Source organism: Pseudophryne corroboree, chromosome 8 (assembly GCF_028390025.1).
Source record: "Pseudophryne corroboree isolate aPseCor3 chromosome 8, aPseCor3.hap2, whole genome shotgun sequence".
In the NCBI taxonomy this organism is placed as follows: domain Eukaryota; kingdom Metazoa; phylum Chordata; class Amphibia; order Anura; family Myobatrachidae; genus Pseudophryne; species Pseudophryne corroboree.
In genome coordinates, this window is record NC_086451.1 from 56,104,187 (window position 1) to 56,128,316 (window position 24,130).

Genomic DNA, 24,130 nt, shown 5'->3' on the forward strand with positions numbered 1-24,130 from the left:
GTAGCCTTTCGCACTCATCCTAGTTATGGAAGGAGTTTGAGTTGCAAGACTTTTTCTAAATGCTTAATAGGGAACGGTTTGGCTTGTCATGGCTTCAGGTTCAGCTAGATTAAATTAATGTAGGACGCTATTTTGCCACTTTGCTTCATTTCAAATTTAAAAGACATTCAGCACTCATTGACCAGTAAATTAAAGCATTTCAGGTATACATGTGACAAATCCGTATCTGTAAAGACCATTTAAAGGCAATTAAATTAGTAGATAATTTGAGTCACTGTGGCTCACAGATGGCTGGCACTTTATCAGGAAAAGATCCACCTACACCAACTGGGGGAAATAGGTTAGGCCTGCACATATCTCTTTCAAATCTTTAGTTTTTTTGTTTGCCAAGTTTTTTTTTTCTTGTTTTTTTTTTTTACTTTTACATAAATTGCCGATCCTGAAATTCCTGTCCTACCTGAGTGGCATTGCAAATCTATCCTCTGGAATTGTCCTTTCTAAGCCGGTGTTTATAAACGTGATTTATCGTAGGTTATATGAAGGGTTTGCTGGTTCAAACCAGATGTTTTTTGATTGTTTTTTAAACTTGCTTTTTTTAAAAAAAATTATTTATGCTGTGCCTACAGGCAGCTGAAGAACTAGTGTTTATATTCAAAATGATAATGCCAACTCCCTGGCTTTTTTTTTTGGTGTGGTTTTTCTCTGAAAAGTGCTTTTGCGTTTTCCATTTTATATTACTATTCCGATTTATTTGTAAGTAAGAAGTAGGACTAATGCTTAACATTAATTTCTTCTTTTTAATTCCATCCTTCGAGTGTGTACTTTGTATGTTTTAATATGATTAGTCTATCTACATATATTCAGATGTAATAGGAATAATAAGTAGTACAATTTGGTTGTATGGATGTGAAATAAATCATATCAAAGCCTAAAGCATTAAAACATGGTTGATCAAGGTTTCTAATACATAGCAGTGTTTCCCTGTATTAATATAATAAGCAAAAAAAAATTTCATTAAACCGTTAGTGCAAAAGAAAAAAAAAATAAACTGCTTTAAACAAAAAATAATAATAATGTGCTTTTAAAAACAAAAAGACCTTTTATGCCAACCCTGGTTATATGTATATAACTGCCCAAAATATTGGAACCTTTCACCTTGCATTTCTGCATCAGCTGGTAAACAGACTAAAACAGGTATAGGTCAATGGGGTGAATGTATGAAGGAGTGAGAAGAGTGGAGAAGTTGCCAATGGCAACCAATCAGCATTGAAGTAACGCTTCTATTTTGCATACTATAAAATGATACAGCGCAGCTGATTGGTTGCCATGGGTAACTTCTCCACTCTTATCACTGCTTCATACATTTACCCCAAAGCCTCTTGCCTTTAAATATACCACGTTTTAATTGAATGAGAACTGGAACATTTATATAGGCATCTTACAGTGGAATATTGCTATGTTATTTGTGGAGGTATGAAGTTAACTTTGCAGTATCATTATTTTATAATCATTGCCCTTGTTTTGCCACCAGGCCAGCGGGAAGTAATGTGGACAGCTTGCTGCGGCTACGCGGACGACTGTTGTTGGATCATGAAGCTCTCTCCTGTCTACTGGTCCTGCTTTTTGTAGATGAGCCAAAGCTAAACACCAGCCGCCTGCACAGGGTCTTGCGGAACCTCTGTTACCATGCACAAACCCGCAATTGGGTTATTAAAAGCCTTTTGTCAATCTTGCAGAGGAGCAGCGAGAGTGAACTCTGCATAGAGAGCACCAAGTCTTCTCTCGGAGGCCCTGATAAAAGGGGAGCTGCCAAGGCGTGTTCCAGCCATGATAACCGTCCCCTAGAACTGCTGCATAAAATGGAATCCAAAAACTCTAATCAGCTCTCCTGGCTCTCTGTGTCAATGGATGCTGCCCTTGGCTGCCGAACGAATATCTTCCAAATCCAGAGGTCATTAGGGCGCAAACACACAGAGAAACATGCTGCTTGTGGTTCTACTGTTCATATACACCCACAAGCTGCTCCTGTGGTTTGCAGGCATGTGCTGGACACTCTGATACAATTAGCCAAGGTAAGTAAGAAAGTTGTTTCTCTGTATTGCTGTGAAGAAGTCTTCTTGGAGAAAACGATCATTGCTTGTGTAGGCCTATATAGCCATAGTCCTGTTTATTAAATGGAATTGTAAATTGTTTCTCAAGGGGTCACATGATGATGTGGTTAAACTGTATCCACTGGAGACGAGTTACTCTGATCATATAAATATGCATACACCTACCACAAAATTGTCTGGCACTGGATAGACAGTCGTCAACTAGGTGACTTCCTTACAGGAGGTACAGACAGCAACTCTTCCATGTGACGCAACAGGCGGCATCTGCTTGGATCTGTTAACGCTTTTTTATACATCCTTACTGGGTACATCACCAGCACATAAGTAAATCAGAAGACCTATAGCGGTCAATATTTCATCATCAGGACGGCATTAGATAAAATGTGTGTGTATATCATTTTTCTTTTGTTTTTATTTTTTTTTTATTCTTGAGTGGCTGCCGGTGTTGTGATCTTATTTTATAGCTGTAATTTTCCCGCAGTAGGCATTCCTTAGCTGTGACTGGGAATGCGTAAAGAAGTCTGAGAAGAATATACCATCAGTCACTGCTAGTATCCCTTGGTACCTTGATCCAGGGTTGGATTGGCCATAGGGCCCTCAGGGAAGAGCCCTGGTGGGCCGTTGTGCACTGTGGCCTGTTTTGTTTGTGGCGTGTGATGGGGGGTGGTCCTGCCACCATTGTTACCACTTCTGCATATTCTTCAGGGCCACTCTCAGGCCCCAATCCGTCCCTGCCCGACTTTCAAAGAAAGTGCAATGGAATATGCTAGCGCTACATTAAATGTTAATAAATAAATAAATATATAGATGTTAAAGCCAAGAATTATAAAACCTCTTGGCATCACTGGGCCTTTCAAACAGCAGTGGAAATATGAAACAAATTGTAATACCAAAAGCTATATTATACGTTTTGGTTTTTTGGTTTTTCTGTGGGGGCCGATTTGTTTTCCTTTCTGTAGGGTCAATGTGCGTCTTTTTTTTTTTCCTGTGGGGGCCAATGTGTTTTTCTCTTGTGCAATGTTTTTCATCTGCGCTTTCATTTGAGTTGCACTGCATATGCATGCACCGCGGTGGTGTTTGTACAGAGTTGCCGTACAGAGTCAGACACATGCACCAAGAAGCGTATTAGCAAAGTGTTTGGCGTTCCTGTGTGGTTACAGGGGTTTGGCTAATCAGACTCAGATATAACATAGTGTAGGCGTGTTGCTGAAAGTGGATACATATAAAGACATTGAATTGCTCACATTGGAGGCCATACTCTGATGATCTGCTCCTAGCATAGGGCTGGTGAAAGTTACAATGGTGCGACCAGTGGTGGCATCTAAAGATGTACAAAGCATGATTGCAGTGACTGGACACTGAAAGTGGGCTTCTCTGTCCTTGCATATTTGGACACACAGATTTACACTAGGAAACTGCATTATAGTGTCATTAGCATAAAGTCACAGACGCAATTGCAACAAAAGATGCAAGGAAGGTCGCAACTGCGTCCAACTCAGAATCAGACCCTATGGGGAGGAATACTGCCTCCACAACAGACCCTGCCCCATTAGGGTTGCTTCCATAAATTTCCCATGGCTGGTTTTCCATTTTAATCCGTCCCTACCTGAGGGTAAGATACCTGGAGGGAGAAAGCAGGTTAATGCGATTTCATCACACCTTGCTGCACACGGTGCATAATGAGGGGAATCCTGCAGCAGCCCATCCTACATGCAATGTGTGTTCACTGGCAGCCATAGACTGCTGTGCAAATGCACTCACTATTCTTCTACTTCCTCCACAACAGGTGGTCTGCTTGCTCATTATTAGAGGCATAAAGGCGCACAGGTTTTTTTTTGCAGTTACTGTACTTCCCATAGCTTTGCGGAAGCCTAGAGTAACGAGTTGTGATGTGGGACGCAGTAGGGTAACATTATATAGTATGCAGTATATTATGGGCCTGATCTGAGTGTGAACGGTGACAATGTTGGATGCAGTAGAGGGTGTTTTTCAGATGAGTTGCACCGTAACTAAATCCTGATGGTGTTTGTATAGTTTTGCATTACAGATTCATATATACACACACACACACACACACACACACACACACACACACACACACACGTACACGTATTCAAAATGTGATGGACGTTCATATGTGGGTATAGCGGGTTGGCTAATCAGATGTAGCGTAGCATGGTGTGTTATTGGAGTGACATGGGTGTGTTGCTGAAAGTGGCTGCATGCAGAGGTGCAGAACTGCTCACATTGGTTGTACTCAGGTGATCTGCGACTGATAGTGGCATCTAAAGGTGCTCTAAGATGTATTGCAGCGTCTGTAGGCACTGACTGTGGGTGTCTCAGTCCTTGCACATTCGGACTATTGGATGTACACAAGGGAAGGGCTTAGTAGTGGTGGTAGCATGAAGTCGCAGACCCCACTGCAGCAAAAGACGCAAGTATGGCCATGTCAGGCTCTATGAGGCAAAATCCTGCCCACCTCAACAGACCTCACCCCCTCCACAGAACACGCCCCCATTAAGGCTGTTTCCTGGGCTGGTATTCAATCCCAATCCTCCCCTGCCTTGATCTGCTTAGGAAAAGTGGATATAGGACTCCCTATGCTATGGAGGGGAGTTCTGGTGAAGGGCTGCCTAGCACTATGATACTACGGAGGGCAACCCTCAGTGATTGTGCCCTGGGGGTGTGTGCCATCCCTCCAGCATCTTCTCATTTGTCAGTGTTCCCAGTAAGGCAATCCCACCAGAATGGACAGAGCAGCCATCTTTGAGAACAGCTCATTATCTTCCTATATTCCTTCTCATTTGCAATTAAGTAGTGGGGAGTGTGTATTGGGGTGTTGGTTTCCCTGCGGGCAATTTTTTTTAAGCCTGTGTTTCAGTTCCATATCCTTCTGGATTGTGCAACTGTCATCTCTTTTCTCATTCCTTTTTATCTTGATGGGCAAGCCTGTAAGATAGACACTTGTGGGGGGGGGGGGAGCCACTGAGCAAAGTGTGTAGCCCAAGTAATTGTGGAGTTCACATAGTCCTTCTCAGCTTCAAGTGTGCAGCGAACTGGTCTTTCCACAGGAGCCATAAGGAACATCATGCTCTACAGCACCTGACAAGATGAGTGTATTCTGACCACCACTACCATATCTAGATAATGGAAGCCTGCTTCCGGTTCCTCTCTAAACTTCGGAAGGATCTGACTGTTCTTCTGAAAATAGTCAGGTGCTAATAGGCACTAAACCTGAGTTATCCTAATGTTCTGGACAGTTAGCCATTTAAGATTAAAGAGAAACTGCTTCTTTCCTCTCTTCGGTTGGATGAGCTGCTTAATGTTGCATTGATTAGGCCATGATCAAAGATGTTGGGTCTCCCACAGGTTTCAACCCCACTTATCCTATCCCCAGGTTGAATCCAGTGAAATGGGAATCTACGCCTAAGCTAGATGGTCCTGTAGCTTGAGTTGCTGGGACCCGAACCATTTCAATTTCTGGCACTCTGACCTTACTGTACAGCAGAGACCTAAACGTGGAAGCCATCTTTAAGATAGTTTAGCATGTGGCTGGAGCTTATTTACACTCTTCCTTTCCTCAGCATGGGTCAATAGAGGACTATATATGTGATTGGAGTAATTCGACCGCAATTGCATATACCCTTATGTGTTAACTTTATTGTTGTCCGTTAAGTTATAATATATGTAATTCTCCATTGTCCTCTCTATCGGTCCTGTTCGGCTCAGTAAAAAACACTGAGGTTTTCTGGGAGTATGGAGGGGAGGAGAGTTACTAAATTTTAATATTCAGTGCCTGTCCTGCTAAAGCCGTCCATATCCCCAAGAGTACTCCAGTGCCCCCTATGGATTCAAAGAAAAGGATTTACCTGGTAAGTACCAAAATCCTATTTTTTGGAAAAGAACTAGACTCGTTAATTTCTCAGGGTACGGATGGTAAATCTACCTCCATACCAACCCTTCCGCCACCACCTAAGTGCTCTTATACTGGAACTTCTTTTCGGTTCTTTCGTTCAACTCAACCTGTTAGGACGCGGTAGAAATACACCCTTGCGAGGTAGAGGTCGCGGCAAGCAACCAGTCGTTGCTTATCGTCAAGACCCCAAAGCCTGCAGAAAAGACCGTGGCATGACGGTCTCTCTACCCACCGGGGCCCAAGTACAGTGGGAGTGAAGCTTCAAAACTTTCAGGAAGCCTGGTTCAAAATATCAGACAATGCGTGGATTCGCAATATCATCTCCCAAGGGTACAAGTTAGATTTCAAAGTTTTGCCGCCAAAGAAATATTTTACGACAAATCTTCCACTTCTTCTGGACAAACATTTGGCCCTTCAAGGTGCAATACAGTCCTTGGTGGAATCGGCTGTGTTAATGCTGTACCACTGCTTCAACGAAAGAAGGGTTACTATTCCAATCTTTTCGTAGTGCCAAAACCGGACTGTACTGTACAACCAATCCTGAAACTGAAATCATTAACTTATTTTCTGTCTTATTACTGGTTCAACAAGGAGTCGCTCCACTCAGTGATTTCGAGCCTGGAACCCAAGGAACTCATGATATTTCAAGAATGCATATCTCCACATTCTGATCTGGAAACCTCACTAAGCGTTTCTCAGGTTTGCCATTCAACAGGATCATTTTCAGTTCAGAGCCTTACCATTTGGACTGTCCACAGCACTCAGGGCATTTACCAAGGTCATATCTGTGATGATTTGTCACCTCAGATCACTGGGAGTCACAATTCCATACCTAGACGACCTCCTCCTCAAAGCTCCATCTGATCTCAAATTCTCCAGGAGCATGCTCTATTAACATACAATGTGTTAGTGGAACACGAATGGATAATCAATTTTCAGAAATCCATCCTTAAGCCATCACAGCATATCCAGTTTCTCTGTGTGATCCTGGACACCAACGTACAGAGTTTTTCTGCCTCAAAACAAAACTCAGAGTATACAGAAACTGGTCCAAGCTTTTCTCAAGCCACGACTGTTATGAGTCCATTTATGCATTCATCTGCTTGGGAAAATGGTAGCTGCTTTAGAAACTCTGGAGTTCGGCTGTTTTCATTCACATCTTTTCCAGCTGTATCTGTTACATCAATGGTCAGGGTTGTATCTACACCTTCAACAGTTTGGCTAACTCCAGAGAGACAACTTTCGCTTCTTTGGTGGCTCCAGCTGCACAATCTCACTGCGGGCAGGCGTTTCGGGTTTTGGAAGTGGATGCTCCAGCGACGGATGCCAACCTCAGAGGATGGGGTGCAGTGGTGTTGAACTTCCATTTTAGGGCCATTAATCTCCACAGTAATCACTTTTGCCAATAAATATGTTGGAACAGAGAGCGATCTACAATGCGCTGGTACAAGCTGCCCACATTCTTCAATCCAAGGCAGTAAAGGTTCAATCTGACAACGCGACTGCTGTAGCGTACGTAAACAAACAGGAACTCGCAGTTGCCAAGCGATGCGAGAGGTGTCACGCATTCTCCAGTAGTCAGTACGCAACACTGTAATCCTCTCGGCAGTATTCATTCCAGGAGTGGACAATTGTGATGCATACTACCTCAGCTGTCAGAATCTATATCCGGGAGAATAGGCATTTCACCCCGAGGTGTTCGACACTCTGACACAACGCTGGGGGTGTCTAGAGGTGGATCTCATGGCGTCCCGTCTCAATCATCCGCTTCCTCAATACATTTCCATAACACGGGATTCCTCGATACATCTCCAGAACATGGAAGCTGTAGACGCCCTGGCCGTGTCTTGGCTGTACGACCTAGTATACTTGTTTCCTCCGTTCCCTCTATTGTCTCGAATTCTCAAGAGAATCAAATTGGAGTCAGTCACTGTGATCTTGGTGGCACCAGATTGGCCTCGGAGAGCTTGGTTTTCAGACCTGCGCCTTCTGTTAGCGGGCGATCCTTGGCCTCTACCTCTGCGTCCGGATCTACTCCAACAAGGGACCTTTGTGCATCCAGATTTACCACGGCTACGTTTAGCGGGATGGCTTTTGAGGCAGACATCTTAAAACGCTAAGGGATCCCGGGATGTGTGATTTCCACAATGTTGCGTGCATGAAAATCTGTAACGGCAGCCCGTTACCATCGCATCCGGCGGTTTTGTATCTCTTGGTGTGACAGAAGGGTTTCAATATTATTTTCGTCTCTCACTGTTCTTGCTTTTTCTTCAGGTAGGTTTAGATTCTGGACTAAATCTAGGATCCTTGAAACTTCATGTATCTGCCTTATCTATTTTCTTTCAGAAACGCCTGGCGCTCCTACCGAATGTGCAAACTTTCCTACAAGGTGTCCTACGGGTACAGCCTCCGTTTGTTTCTCCTACAGCTCCTTGGGATTTAAATCTGGTGCTGGATTATCTAGTCATCCAGTTTTGAACCCTTGGAAGATGCAGACCTTAAATATCTTACTTGGAAGACTGTTTTTCTACTGGCCATAGCTTCAGCCTGGAGGGTGTCTGAATTAAGTGCCTTATCTTGTAAACCTCCCTACTTGATTTTTTATCCTGATAGGGCAGAGTTAAGAGCACATGCTTACTTTCTTCCCAGGGTCATGTCTGCTTTTCATATCAATCAGCCTATCGTGGTACCGTCCTTGCAGGAGGACTCTGGGACACCACCTTCTCTGGATATAGTAAGAACATTGAAGATCTACGTGGAACGAACAGCACCGTTACGAAAGACTGATGCTTTATTCGTGCTTTATGATCTCCCATGTAGAGGGTGGCCTGCTACTAAGCAGACCATGACCCACTGTATTTGGTTGACTATTCATTAGACCTATCTACACAAATCTAGGCGACCTCCTCTATCCATTGCTGCCCACTCTACACGCTCAATTGGGTCTTCGTAGTCCGCAAGTAGGGGAGCTACCACATCTCAACTCTGTAGAGCAGCCACTTGGTCCAGTATTCAAATGTTTGCTAAATTCTACAAGTTTGATACTTTTGCGGCTTCGCCTTCACGGTTTAGCTGTCTTGTTTTGCAAGTTCCTCAGTGATCTCCCGCCCAGGGGGGAAACTTTGGGACGTCCCCACAGTCTTGAAGTTGTGCCAGTGTCCCCTAGTGGTTGACAGAAAAAGGAGGATCTTGGTACTCACCGATAAATCCCTTTTTTGAAAGCCATAGGAGACACTGGCCGCCCGCCCATCGCTGTTCTCTTGCCTTCCTTGTTTGTTGAGTTTAATTGTTATATGCTCTCTTCCCTCGTATAGTTTCTGTTCTCTTGTTCCCGTCTCCTGTCGGCTAATTCATAACTAGGGGATAGAGGGGGAGGAGCCTGTTTCACTTATTAGATGTGCCAACTCCCTGTAAGCCACCATCATCGCCCCCACAGTCTTGAAGTTGTGCCAGTGTCCCCTATGGCTTCCGAAAAAAAGGGATTTATCGGTAAGTACCAAAATCCTCCTTTTGCTGTGTTTTAAAGATAACTAAATAACCTCCCTCCTAATAATCTGTCAAGTCATTCGATTGACCCCTTGTGGTCGACATGTAGTAGGTTGGCTAAGGTCGACATGGACAAAGGTCAACCTATTAAAATGGGAAAAGGTCACCAGGATTAAATGGTCGACATGGCTGTGGTCGACACACAAATGGTCGACACACAAATGGTCCACACACTTTTTATATATATATGTATATATAATAATAAAAAAAAAATATTATAAGTTTAATTTTCTGTTCACTTGTGTTTGTACGAAGGTTCAGTAAAAGGGTTGGGCAGATATCTCATATCCCTGCATATTCATGGCTTTGCACACGCCATTTAATTAAGATCCTGAAAATACAGCGGCCTCAAAGTTTCACAGTATAAACCAGAGGTTCTCAAACGTGGTCCTCAAGGCACTCCAACAGTCCAAGATTTAAGTTTATCCATGCTTGGCCACAGTTGACTTAATTGGCACCTCAGTCAATTTGATTTGACTATATGTGCTAAGCCATGGATATACTTAAAACCTGGACTGTTTCGGTGCCTGAGGACCACGTTTGAGAGCCTATGGTATAAACTGCAGTGTTCCGTGCTGGCTCCTGATTTACACAGAATAAACATGTTAAAATGTCCTTTGACTCTAGACTCATTCTTTTAGTTTTCAAATTACATAATGCGCAGGCAAAAATATATGTATAGGTTTACTAATCAAGATTAAGGGATGAAAATATGTTAACCAGAATAAGCTTGTGAGTTCTGGCACCGCTAACTTTAATCTCTTCTTTCCATAGGTGTTCCCTAGCCATTTCACGCAGCAGAGGACCAAAGAATGCAATGTAGAAAACAGTGAAAATAAGGAGAGGAGTATAAAACTGACTTGTAGTCCTTGTCTTACTCCATCCAGCAACAGTGGAGCAAGCAACATCTCCACAGACTTCTGGGACTTGTTAGTAAAGTTAGACAACATGAATGTGAGTCGGAAAGGTAAAACCTCTATAAAATCTGTGCCTGTGAGCTCTGGAGGAGAAGCTGAAAGTTTGCAATGTAGCCTGGAATCCTCCCCATTGGGACAACTCATGAACATGTTATCTCATCCCGTCATTCGACGGAGTTCGCTGCTTACAGAGAAACTGCTCAGACTCCTCTCCCTTATCTCCATTGCCTTGCCCGACAATAAATTGCCAGACGCTATAGCTAATCAGAGCAATGCCATTGCTCCTGCTCCTGCCCCTACACCTGCAACAGCGCCAGTACCTCTGCCCGTTCCTGCTGTAACCGTACCGACGATTGCCAACACAAGCTTGGTGTCAAGTGAGTATTGCTTCATTTGTCTGTTTTGCAAGTCCACGTAGGGGTTATCTGGGACCACGTCAGAAATTGTTCACATCCAATAATGAAAAGGAAGTCCTTTCTTCTGCACGTGATTGTCATACACTCCGACCTAAACAGCAGAGTAGTTTCTGTCATAGGTTCTCAAACTCTGTCCTCAGGACCCCAAACACACTCAACGTTCTCCAGGTTACCCAGCAGGTACACAGGTGTATTAAGTCTTCACTGACTCCTTTTAAAAGATCCACAGGCGGAGCTAATTATTTCATTTGTGTTTGTGAGGAGACTTGCAAAACATGCCCTGTGTGCGGTCCTGAGGATGGAGTTTGAGAACCTGTGGCTTCTGATGTATCAGGGTTTAATGCGGAGGGGAATGTCAGGGGCAGCACTGGGGCATAAATGGATTTTGTATTTAAAACCATACAGAAATGGAAACAGAGTGCAGTTATAGGCATGATGAGGTAAAGAAGTCTCTGAATGGTGGGGTTTGTGTGTATGTGGTGTAGTCACAGACCTACAGTCAGCACAACAATCTGCCTTAGAACTGTTAACCTGAAATCTCAAAACTTTGTTCTTCTCTCTGAAGCGGTGATGAAAAGTATTAAGTCCGCAGCTAAATCGAATGAGTCCGGCGCGCCTGACAAGATGGCTGCCTCAGGGCTCACAGAAAAACAGCTGCAGCTCTCTGTTGAGGTGAGTATTTCCCTCAGCTGGTCTTGGTGGACAGTCCGAGTCATACGTTTGCTTTTCATTTTACTTTTTTAATTTAAAAAAAAAATCTGGTTTGAGAGTATTTACACGTAAGACAAGTGTCAGTTGCTAGGAACACAGGAAAATGTATCAAACACCTAAAGAGTTGGCTATAGCACAGATATTTCTCTGACGTCCTAGTGGATGCTGGGAACTCCGTAAGGACCATGGGGAATAGCGGCTCCGCAGGAGACTGGGCACAAAAGTAAAAGCTTTAGGACTACCTGGTGTGCACTGGCTCCTCCCCCTATGACCCTCCTCCAAGCCTCAGTTAGATTTTTGTGCCCAAACGAGAAGGGTGCACACTAGGTGGCTCTCCTGAGCTGCTTAGTGAAAAGTTTAGTTTTAGGTTTTTTATTTTCAGTGAGACCTGCTGGCAACAGGCTCACTGCATCGAGGGACTAAGGGGAGAAGAAGCGAACTCACCTGCGTGCAGAGTGGATTGGGCTTCTTAGGCTACTGGACATTAGCTCCAGAGGGACGATCACAGGCCCAGCCATGGATGGGTCCCAGAGCCGCGCCGCCGGCCCCCTTACAGAGCCAGAAGACTGAAGAGGTCCGGAAAATCGGCGGCAGAAGACGTCCTGTCTTCAATAAGGTAGCGCACAGCACCGCAGCTGTGCGCCATTGCTCTCAGCACACTTCACACTCCGGTCACTGAGGGTGCAGGGCGCTGGGGGGGGGGGCGCCCTGAGACGCAATAAAAACACCTTAGATGGCAAAAAATACATCACATATAGCTCCTGGGCTATATGGATGCATTTAACCCCTGTCAGTTTTTCCTTAAAAAAGCGGGAGAAAGGCCGCCGAGAAGGGGGCGGAGCCTATCTCCTCAGCACACAAGCGCCATTTTCCCTCACAGCTCCGCTGGAAGGACGTCTCCCTGACTCTCCCCTGCAGTCCTGCACTACAGAAACAGGGTAAAACAAGAGAGGGGGGGCACTAATTTGGCAGATTAATAAATACAGCAGCTATATAAGGGAAAAACACTTATATAAGGTTATCCCTGTATATATATATAGCGCTCTGGTGTGTGCTGGCAAACTCTCCCTCTGTCTCCCCAAAGGGCTAGTGGGGTCCTGTCCTCTATCAGAGCATTCCCTGTGTGTGTGCTGTGCGTCGGTACGTTGTGTCGACATGTATGAGGAGGAAAATGGTATGGAGGCGGAGCAGATTGCCTGTAATAGTGATGTCACCCCCTAGGGAGTCGACACCTGACTGGATGGTCTTATGGAAGGAATTACGTGATAGCGTCAGCACTTTACAAAAGACTGTTGACGACATGAGACAGCCGGCAAATCAGTTAGTATCTGTCCAGGCGTCTCAAACACCGTCAGGGGCTCTAAAGCGCCCGTTACCTCAGATGGTCGACCCAGACACGGACACTGACTCCAGTGTCGACGGTGAGGAAACAAACGTATTTTCCAGTAGGGCCACACGTTACATGATCACGGCAATGAAGGAGGTTTTGAACATTTCTGATACTACAAGTACCACAAAAAAGGGTATTATGTGGGGTGTGAAAAAACTACCCGTAGTTTTTCCTGAATCAGATGAATTAAATGAGGTGTGTGATGAAGCGTGGGTTTCCCCCGATAAAAAACTGCTAATTTCTAAAAAATTATTGGCATTATACCCTTTCCCGCCAGAGGTTAGGGCGCGTTGGGGAACACCCCCTAGGGTAGATAAGGCGCTCACACGCTTATCAAAACAAGTGGCGTTACCGTCTCCTGATACGGCCGCCCTCAAGGAGCCAGCTGATAGGAAGCTGAAAAATATCCTAAAAAGTATATACACACATACTGGTGTTATACTGCGACCAGCAATCGCCTCAGCCTGGATGTGCAGTGCTGGGCTGGCTTGGTCGGATTCCCTGACTAAAAATATTGATACCCTTGACAGGGACAGTATTTTATTGACTATAGAGCATTTAAAGGATGCATTTCTATATATGCGAGATGCACAGAGGGATATTTGCACTCTGGCATCAAGAGTAAGTGCGCTGTCCATTTCTGCCAGAAGAGGGTTATGGACGCGACAGTGGTCAGGTGATGCGGATTCCAAACGGCATATGGAAGTATTGCCGTATAAAGGGGAGGAGTTATTTGGGGTCGGTCTATCGGACCTGGTGGCCACGGCAACGGCTGGGAAATCCACCTTTTTACCCCAGGTCACCTCTCAGCAGAAAAAGACACCGTCTTTTCAGGCTCAGTCCTTTCGTCCCCATAAGGGCAAGCGGGCAAAAGGCCACTCATATCTGCCCCGGGGCAGAGGAAGGGGAAAAAGACTGCAGCAGGCAGCCTCTTCCCAGGAACAGAAGCCCTCCCCCGCTTCTGCCAAGTCCTCAGCATGACGCTGGGGCCTTACAAGCGGACTCAGGTACGGTGGGGGGTCGTCTCAAGAATTTCAGCGCGCAGTGGGCTCACTCGCAAGTGGACCCCTGGATCCTGCAGGTAGTATCTCAGGGGTACAAATTGGAATTCGAGACGTCTCCCCCTCGCCGGTTCCTGAAGTCTGCTTTACCAACGTCTCCCTCCGACAGGGAGGCGGTATTGGAAGCCATTCACAAGCTGTATTCCCAGCAGGTGATAATCAAGGTACCCCTCCTACAACAGGGAAAGGGGTAGTATTCCACGCTGTTTGTGGTACCGAAGCCGGACGGCTCGGTAAGACCTATTTTAAATCTGAAATCCTTGAACACTTACATACAAAGGTTCAAATTCAAGATGGAGTCACTCAGAGCAGTGATAGCGAACCTGGAAGAAGGGGACTATATGGTGTCTCTGGACATCAAGGATGCTTACCTCCATGTCCCAATTTGCCCTTCTCACCAAGGGTACCTCAGGTTTGTGGTACAGAACTGTCACTATCAGTTTCAGACGCTGCCGTTTGGATTGTCCACGGCACCCCGGGTCTTTACCAAGGTAATGGCCGAAATGATGATTCTTCTTCGAAGAAAAGGCGTCTTAATTATCCCTTACTTGGACGATCTCCTGATAAGGGCAAGGTCCAGGGAACAGTTAGAGGTCGGAGTAGCACTATCTCAAGTAGTACTACGACAGCACGGGTGGATTCTAAATATTCCAAAATCGCAGCTGATTCCGACGACACGTCTGCTGTTCCTAGGGATGATTCTGGACACAGTCCAGAAAAAGGTGTTTCTCCCGGAGGAGAAAGCCAGGGAGTTATCCGAGCTAGTCAGGAACCTCCTAAACCCAGGCCAAGTGTCAGTGCATCAATGCACAAGGGTCCTGGGAAAAATGGTGGCTTCTTACGAAGCGATTCCATTCGGCAGATTCCACGCAAGAACTTTTCAGTGGGATCTGCTGGACAAATGGTCCGGATCGCATCTTCAGATGCATCAGCGGATAACCCTGTCTCCAAGGACAAGGGTGTCTCTCCTGTGGTGGTTGCAGAGTGCTCATCTTCTAGAGGGCCGCAGATTCGGCATTCAGGACTGGGTCCTGGTGACCACGGATGCCAGCCTGAGAGGCTGGGGAGCAGTCACACAGGGAAGAAATTTCCAGGGCTTGTGGTCAAGCATGGAAACGTCATTTCACATAAATATCCTGGAACTAAGGGCCATTTACAATGCCCTAAGTCAAGCAAGGCCTCTGCTTCAGGGTCAGCCGGTGTTGATCCAGTCGGACAACATCACGGCAGTCGCCCACGTAAACAGACAGGGCGGCACAAGAAGCAGGAGGGCAATGGCAGAAGTTGCAAGGATTCTTCGCTGGGCGGAAAATCATGTGATAGCACTGTCAGCAGTGTTCATTCCGGGAGTGGACAACTGGGAAGCAGACTTCCTCAGCAGACACGACCTCCACCCGGGGGAGTGGGGACTTCACCCAGAAGTCTTCCACATGATTGTGAACCGTTGGGAAAAACCAAAGGTGGACATGATGGCGTCCCGCCTCAACAAAAAACTAGACAGATATTGTGCCAGGTCAAGGGACCCTCAGGCAATAGCTGTGGACGCTCTGGTAACACCGTGGGTGTACCAGTCAGTGTATGTGTTCCCTCCTCTGCCTCTCATACCCAAGGTACTGAGAATCATAAGAAGAAGAGGAGTAAGGACTATACTCGTGGCTCCGGATTGGCCAAGAAGGACTTGGTACCCGGAACTTCAAGAGATGCTCACGGAGGACCCGTGGCCTCTACCTCTAAGAAAGGACCTGCTCCAGCAGGGACCCTGTCTGTTCCAAGACTTACCGCGGCTGCGTTTGACGGCATGGCGGTTGAACGCCGGATCCTGAAGGAAAAAGGCATTCCGGATGAAGTCATCCCTACCCTGATCAAAGCCAGGAAGGATGTAACCGTGCAACATTATCACCGTATTTGGCGTAAATATGTTGCGTGGTGTGAGGCCAGGAAGGCCCCTACAGAGGAATTTCAACTGGGTCGTTTCCTGCATTTCCTGCAAACAGGACTGTCTATGGGCCTAAAATTAGGGTCCATTAAGGTTCAAATTTCGGCCCTGTCGATTTTCTTCCAGAAAGAACTGGCTTCAGTTCCTGAAGTTCAGACGTTTGTCAAAGGGGTACTGCATATACAGCCTCCTTTTGTGCCTCCAGTGGCACCTTGGGATCTCAATGTAGTTTTGGGGTTCCTAAAATCACATTGGTTTGAACCACTCACCACTGTGGACTTAAAATATCTCACATGGAAAGTGGTAATGCTGTTAGCCCTGGCTTTAGCCAGGCGTGTCTCAGAATTGGCGGCTTTATCCTATAAAAGCCCTTACCTAATTTTTCATACGGACAGGGCAGAATTGAGGACTCGTCCTCAATTTCTCCCTAAGGTGGTTTCAGCGTTTCACTTGAACCAGCCTATTGTGGTACCTGCGGCTACTAGGGACTTGGAGGACTCCAAGTTGCTGGACGTAGTCAGGGCCCTGAAAATATGTTTCCAGGACGGCTGGAGTCAGAAAATCTGACTCGCTGTTTATCCTGTATGCACCCAACAAGCTGGGTGCTCCTGCTTCTAAGCAGACTATTGCTCGTTGGATTTGTAGTACAATTCAGCTTGCACATTCTGTGGCAGGCCTGCCACAGCCAAAATCTGTAAAAGCCCATTCCACAAGGAAAGTGGGCTCATCTTGGGCGGCTGCCCGAGGGGTCTCGGCTTTACAACTTTGCCGAGCAGCCTCTTGGTCAGGGGCAAACACGTTTGCTAAATTCTACAAATTTGATACCCTGGCTGAGGAGGACCTGGAGTTCTCTCATTCGGTGCTGCAGAGTCATCCGCACTCTCCCGCCCGTTTGGGAGCTTTGGTATAATCCCCATGGTCCTTACGGAGTTCCCAGCATCCACTAGGACGTCAGAGAAAATAAGAATTTACTTACCGATAATTCTATTTCTCGTAGTCCGTAGTGGATGCTGGGCGCCCATCCCAAGTGCGGATTGTCTGCAATACTTGTACATAGTTATTGTTACAAAAATCTGGTTATTATTGTTGTGAGCCATCTTTTTAGAGGCTCCTAAGTTTTATCATACTGTTAACTGGGTTCAGATCACAAGTTGTACGGTGTGATTGGTATGGCTGGTATGAGTCTTACCCGGGATTCAAAATCCTTCCTTATTGTGTACGCTCGTCCGTGCACAGTATCCTAACTGAGGCTTGGAGGAGGGTCATAGGGGGAGGAGCCAGTGCACACCAGGTAGTCCTAAAGCTTTTACTTTTGTGCCCAGTCTCCTGCGGAGCCGCTATTCCCCATGGTCCTTACGGAGTTCCCAGCATCCACTACGGACTACGAGAAATAGAATTATCGGTAAGTAAATTCTTATTATCCGCTTGTAGCTACTGTATCATTTTATAATTGGTTGCTGCTGCGAACATCCACTCTGTAAAAGATTTGAAGAATTTCCCCCGCAGTTCTGTATGTTCCATCTTTTATATTTATAATATTTGAAAAGAGCCTGTCAGAACTACATTTTGGCAGTGTACCCTCTTTCAATTCGAGGAGTTTTTGCTGTTGCGGCTCAACTAAAAGGATTACGAATAAGTATTAATCCATGTTAAGTTAGCTGAATACAATGTTTGAGTATCAAAATCTTCTTAAATGTTAAGCCGGTCATCCATACCTGCAGTTATATCACGCACCAGCATTCGTCACTATTCCGGTGAGTGAAAAGGAATGGCCATTGGTTTTTCACAGAGTATGACGTTCTGTTTGTTTCCCTTCTGTTCAAGGTTCTGACCTCTCATTCATGTTCAGAAGAAGGATTAGAGGATGCAGCTAATGTGTTATTACAACTATCCAGAGGTGACACTGGGACACGGGACACTGTTCTGAAATTGCTGCTCAGTGGGGCCCACCATTTGGGCTACACTTTGTGTAAACAGATAGGTAAGCAAAGAAGTGGAGTCTCTTATGGGCACAGGGGAAGTTGGACACATAGGTGTCAGTAGTAGCATTCTGACAGAACGATTGGATTGTAATCTTTCTTGGTCTTCACTCCCAGGTACCCTATTAGCGGAATTGCGAGAATATAATCTTGATCAGCAGAGACGTGCCCAATGCGAGGCCCTCTCTCCTGATGGCATGCCCGAGGAACAGCCTCACAACACCAAGGCAAAGGGGAAGATGCAGAGCAGGTGAGTCTGAGGTCCTGTATCGATTTATTGTGCACAGTCGGCTTTGTTTGAAGTACGGGGCATAATTCAATCTAAATTGTTAGGTCTCTCCCCACCCCGTCTCTGCGATCTAGGTTTGACATTGCAGAGAACGTGATTATCGTGGCCTCCCAAAAGCGACCGCTGGGAGGCAGAGAACTCCAGTTACCTTCAATGTCAATGCTGACGTCAAAGACCTCCACACAAAAATTTTTCCTGCGAGTACTGCAGGTTATCATCCAGCTCCGAGATGACACCCGAAGAGCCAACAAGAAGGCCAAGCAGACCAGCAGACTAGGTGGGATTTGATTGAAGGCTCTTTTGACTTCAGTATACCAAAATTGCAAGCAGCAAAATGAGGAGCTGCTGTGTGTTATTTTCTAGTTCATGTTCACAGGAGTTCATCTGTTTAACCATCTTTGTCCAGGGCCCATGTTGTGTGTGTTTGAACCACCTTTGAGCTCAGGTTTTTGGCATTTACTTTATAGCACAGGTTCTCAAACTCAGTCCTCAGGACCCCACACGGTGCATGTTTTGCAGGTCTCCTCACAGAATCACAAGTGAAATAATGAACTCCATCTGTGGACCTTTTAAAATGTGTCGGTGAGTAATTAATACACCTGTGCACCTGCTGGGTTACCTGCAAAACATGCACTGTGTGGGGTCCTGAGGACCGAGTTTGAGAACCACTGCTTTATAGCAATGTATCTTCATTATTTTACTGATGCATTGTAGTGACATTTGCAAATGCAACGCATGGTGGTGCCGTGACCCGGTCTTCAAGGAGTAGCAGTGTCATCTTTAAGCTTGTCTTCATTCGTTATGTCTCTCTTGGACACCTATTTGCTTGCCAATACTACAGAGTTACACCTAGTGCCCATTCACCAGTATGGTGCTTGGCTTCTTCAGGGGTTCTGGGTAAATGGTATTCTGCTTAACATTATTTATAGTGCAGAGGTTCCGAAACACTGTCCTCAAGGCACCCCAACGGTCCAGGTTTGAAAGAGATACATGGCTCAGCACAAATGGTTCAATCAAATTGACTGAGGTGCTTATTAACCACAAAATTGTTGCTTTTTTTTTTTTTTTTTTTTTTTTTTTTAGTGAATTAGGTGAAGAACATGACTAACCCTATCCCAAATGATTTTAGTAAAAAAAAAAAAAATTATTATTTTTTATTTTTAAAAATATATTTTTTCCTAACATCGATCGGGAACATCGCAACCATCGCGGCTTTCATTTTGAAAGGCGGGACAGCCTGCAGGTATACAGGGGTAGGTGGCTTGGGAGGGTTTATTTACTCTCCCCAGCGGCTGCCATTGTCTGCAGCCGCTGGAGGGGGGGGGGGTCCTGCCATGCTGACCGATCAGCAATGACCGGCAGCACCGCAATCAGTGGGGGAGAGTGCAGGGAGGCAGAGGGACCTTCTGGTCCCCCTGACAGCAGCAGCGGAGGGAAGTTTATCTTCCCTCCGCTGCTAACACTCTCTATCTGACTGGTCGCATCCTGTGCGACCAGGTCAGATAGAGCGCTTGCAGGCATGGTCGCATCTGATGCGACCATGCCAGGCAAGTGGTTAAGACACCTGTGCTCAAGCATGTATATAATTAAAATTTGGACAGTTAGGGTGCCTTGGGAATCTGTGTTGTGTTTGGTTCATGGACAGGAACAGATTTAAAGTGTGGGAAGTGACAGATTAATTTGTTTTCATTTTTCCCCTACTTCCACTGAAAGACACTGGGACTCTGGGTATAGCTGGTGGTGAGTGGGGTGTTGTGTGTAGAAGAGGGGTGGGGGTCTGCTTTTGATAGGTTTGCGTATTGTAATACATTGAGACTTATTAATATATAGGGGTATATGCAATTACCGGCGAATCGCGGCAATTTTTCGCCCGTTTTTTAATTCGACACAACTCGACCGTCGAATTCCGGCAAGTGGGTGCCGGAATTCAACATATTCAATAAAAAACGGATTCGACAGTCCCGCTGTCGAAAAACGGCCGATTTGACGGATTGTGATCCGATTTTTAAAAAACTGTAAAAAACCCGAAAAAAATTGCGTGGGGTCCCCCCTCCAAAGCATAACCAGCCTCGGGCTCTTCGAGCCGGTCCTGGTTCTAAAAATCCGGGGGGGGGAAATGACAGGGGATCCCCCGTATTTTAAAAACCAGCACCGGGCTCTGCGCCTGGTGCAAAAAATACGGGGGACAAAAAGAGTAGGGGTCCCCCGTATTTTTTACACCAGCATCGGGCTCCACTAGCTGGACAGATAATGCCACAGCCGGGGGTCACTTTTATACAGCGGCCGTGGCATTAAATATCCAACTAGTCAACGCTGGCCAAGGTACCCTGGGGGAGTGGGTACCCCTTCAATCAAGGGGTGTCCCCCCCCCCCCCCCAGCCACCCAAGGGCCAGGGGGGTGAAGCCCGAGGCTGTCCCCGCCCATCCGTGGGCTGCGGATGGGGGGCTGATAGCCTTGAGAAAATTGAAAGAATATTGTTTTTTCCAGTAGTACTACAAGTCCCAGCAAGCCTCCCCCGCAAGCTGGTACTTGGAGAACCACAAGTACCAGCATGCGGGAGAAAAACGGGCCCGCTGGTACCTGTAGTTCTACTGGGGGAAAAATACCCAAATAAAAACAGGACACGCACACCTTGAAAGTACAACTTTATTTCACACATACTTACCTATGTTGACACGACGTTCGGTCCACTTGTCCAAGTAGAATCCACGTGTACCTGTGAATAAAATTATACTCTCCTCAATCCAGTGTCCGGATCTTTTAAAATAATCCTACAGGTACCAACGGGCCCGTTTTTCTCCCGCATGCTGGTACTTGTGGTTCTCCAAGTACCAGCTTGCGGGGGAGGCTTTCTGGGACTTGTAGTACTACTGGAAAAAACAATATTCTTTCAATTTTCTCAAGGCTATCAGCCCCCCATCCGCAGCCCTTGGATGGGGGGGACAGCTTCGGGCTTCACCTCTGGCCCTTGGGTGGCTGGGGGGGACCCCTTTATTTGAAGGGGTCCCCACTCCCCCAGGGTACCCCGTTCAGGGGTGACTAGTTGGATATTTAATGCCACGGCCGCAGGGTGCTGTATAAAAGTGACCCCCGGCTGTGGCATTATCTGTCCTGCTAGTGGAGCCCGATGCTGGTGTAAAAAATACGGGGGACCCCTACTCTTTTTGTCCCCCGTATTTTTTGCACCAGGCGCAGAGCCCGGTGCTGGTTTTAAAAATACGGGGGATCCCCTGTCATTTTTCCCCCCCGGATTTTTAGAACCAGGACCGGCTCGAAGTGCCGAGGCTGGTTATGCTTTGGAGGGGGGGCCCCACGCCATTTTTTTTCTGATTTTTACCATTCCATTTAAAAATAATAATAATAATTTAAAAAATATATAAATAATACTTGTGCCTCCAAAATAGACAAACCAAGTACCTAATCCCTTCTAATATAAATAGATATGCTATTACCAATTAAAAAAACACCACAAAAAACATGTTTTTAAAATTTTTTATTCGATTCCGCCACCAAAGTGTGGCGGATTGAAAATGACGAATTTACTGTCTAAAAGCACTGTTGTCGAATTTCCAAACTTCAATTGAATATACTTTTGGCGAATTGCCGCATTTGTACCATTGCTGAAATGTCGAATTTGACAAATGTCGAATTTCAAAAATTCGAATTTGGAAAGTCCGTTTTTTTGATGGAAAGTACTGAATTGCATTGTCGAATTATTATTTTTTTGGCGAAAATGTCCCGTTTTTCGACATTTTCGGGAATTCGACCACAATTGCATATACCCCATAGTGCATTTCTCCAGCTAAATGAAATGGCCACTGGCTGAGCATGAGTGAGATCTATTTAAATGTGTGGGGAGGCTGCGACTGCTGAAATAAGGGCCGTCTACCCATGGATGAATTCCTGTTAGTTGTGGGCCTTGTTTGCTGTGAGTCCCGAAGCGCATGATGCGGGACAACATTTCCTTACTGCTGTCGTCTTCTTGCAGGGGCTGCCAGTCTGGCCTCGGCTAGCAGCATCCAGGCAGCTGTGCAACAGCTGGAGGCTGAGGCTGATGCCATTATACAAATGGTACGTGAGGGTCAAAGGGCGCGGAGACAGCTGCAAACTGCAACGGTTAGCATGATGACTGGCGCTGGCAGAACATATATCCTTAATTTGTTCCTCCTGTCTTAGTTTTTGTCTCTTATATTTGATTGGTTTCCCTTTACACCCCTTAATCTCTTCCCCCTCCCCATCCCCCTTCCCACTTGCTTGTAAGTCTATCGTGTCTGTATCTGTGCTTCATGGTTGCGGCTTATCTTCTCATCTGCCTTCTGCATGTTTTTCCCCGACTCAGCTGTTGAAGGGAAGATCCTAGCTTTTGCAATCAAGAAGAGTGCTTTGTGTGGAATGCATGGCCTCATACTGTGCTGCTTTTTATGTGCCACCTACCTCTTCTCATCTCTACACATCCATGTGTTATCCCCAGCTGTGTTAACCATTCCTGTAACTCATCCCTATCTTACTCAGGCGGAGGGTTCTACACGCAGGGAGGAGTCTCCTATGGATGTTGACCAGCCGTCACCCGCCACACAGGATACTCAGTCAGTTGGTCAGTGTACAGTAAACTAATGGGCTTGGATTAATGTTGGATAATATTGGCCCATGTTACTGGGGATCAGCAGCAGAGTAGAGACCTTTTCTTTGTTTCTAGGTTCCGAAGCTTCTCAGGCTGCTGAAAAGAAAGAGGAGGAGAGGTTGCCGGAGTTGCCCCTGCTGAGTGAGCAGCTGAGTCTGGATGAATTGTGGGACATGTTAGGAGAATGTTTGAAAGAGCTGGAGGAGTCTCATGACCAGCATGCTGTGCTAGGTAACGGCGTTTCTCGGCCTGTTTCGAACATACATTTGGTGATTGCGCGTAGATTTACCGCTCTGTTTCTCTAGTTCTCCAGCCTGCCGTCGAAGCCTTTTTCCTGGTCCATGCAACAGAAAGAGAAAGCAAGCCTCCTGTACGGGACACCCGGGAAAGCCAGCTATCTCACATAAAAGATGAGCCCCCACCCTTATCTCCAGCTCCCCTCACCCCTGCCACACCTTCTTCCTTAGATCCCTTCTTTTCAAGGGAACCCTCATCTATGCACATCTCATCTAGCCTGCCTCCCGACACACAGAAGTTCCTACGCTTTGCAGGTAGGACACTGTCATTATTTGATTTAATTCAGTAATGGAAATCGTAACCAAATTTGGTCCTCACCTTTCATGTATGTACTCTTGTGATAGTGTCCCCCCCCTAGGAATTTGTGAAGGCAGGATGCTGGTCTGTGGGGACACTTGTGAACGTTTGTGTGCCCCTGAAAAGGGGGCGTGGCTCTAAAAAACCCCATTAAAGGGGCGTGGTCAGCTGGCAGCGTCACTGTTGGGGGCGTGCTGGCTTTTTGGATAAATGGATGGGCACGGCATCTATACACGCTGTGAGAGCGGGAAGCGGGCAGGCTGTTTTAACAGGGTGCCGCTGAAAGAGCAAGGTGGATTTTGCCCTTAAAAAAATTGGGCGCTGCGTCCTGCTAAAACAGGCTAGCGTGAACAATATTGTAATGGTGGTAATGCAGATAAATAAGCGTATTTCCTTAAATATTATGCAGTCTGTTTGGAACGAATTGGAGTTTTTTTATATTTCTATTGACCTTCCTTTTTGTTTTATAGAGACACACCGCACTGTGTTAAATCAAATACTCAGGCAGTCCACTACTCACTTGGCTGACGGACCCTTTGCAGTACTTGTGGATTATATCAGAGTTCTGGACTTTGATGTCAAACGCAAGTAAGTAACATGCAAAAATCATTTTGAGGCAAAGGATGTCCATTTTTATGCCGG

General features: G+C 46.0%; 1 protein-coding gene across 10 annotated transcripts in view; it reads left to right on the forward strand.

The window, feature by feature from the left end:
• HUWE1 (HECT, UBA and WWE domain containing E3 ubiquitin protein ligase 1) overlaps positions 1–24,130 on the forward strand; it is a 430,355-nt gene that overhangs the window by 399,453 nt on the left and 6,772 nt on the right. For 6 of the 10 annotated variants that reach the window (XM_063936409.1, XM_063936416.1, XM_063936410.1 and 3 more), the window contains 11 exons: positions 1,532–2,072; positions 10,348–10,867; positions 11,472–11,578; positions 17,829–17,985; positions 18,101–18,233; positions 18,317–18,549; positions 22,262–22,389; positions 22,786–22,867; positions 22,970–23,125; positions 23,200–23,445; positions 23,959–24,076. In XM_063936409.1, the coding sequence (XP_063792479.1) occupies positions 1,532–2,072; positions 10,348–10,867; positions 11,472–11,578; positions 17,829–17,985; positions 18,101–18,233; positions 18,317–18,549; positions 22,262–22,389; positions 22,786–22,867; positions 22,970–23,125; positions 23,200–23,445; positions 23,959–24,076 (2,421 nt within the window). The remainder of the gene's footprint in view (positions 1–1,531; positions 2,073–10,347; positions 10,868–11,471; positions 11,579–17,828; positions 17,986–18,100; positions 18,234–18,316; positions 18,550–22,261; positions 22,390–22,785; positions 22,868–22,969; positions 23,126–23,199; positions 23,446–23,958; positions 24,077–24,130) is intronic. The other 4 variants (XM_063936412.1, XM_063936417.1, XM_063936418.1 and 1 more) reach the window with 2 other exon arrangements.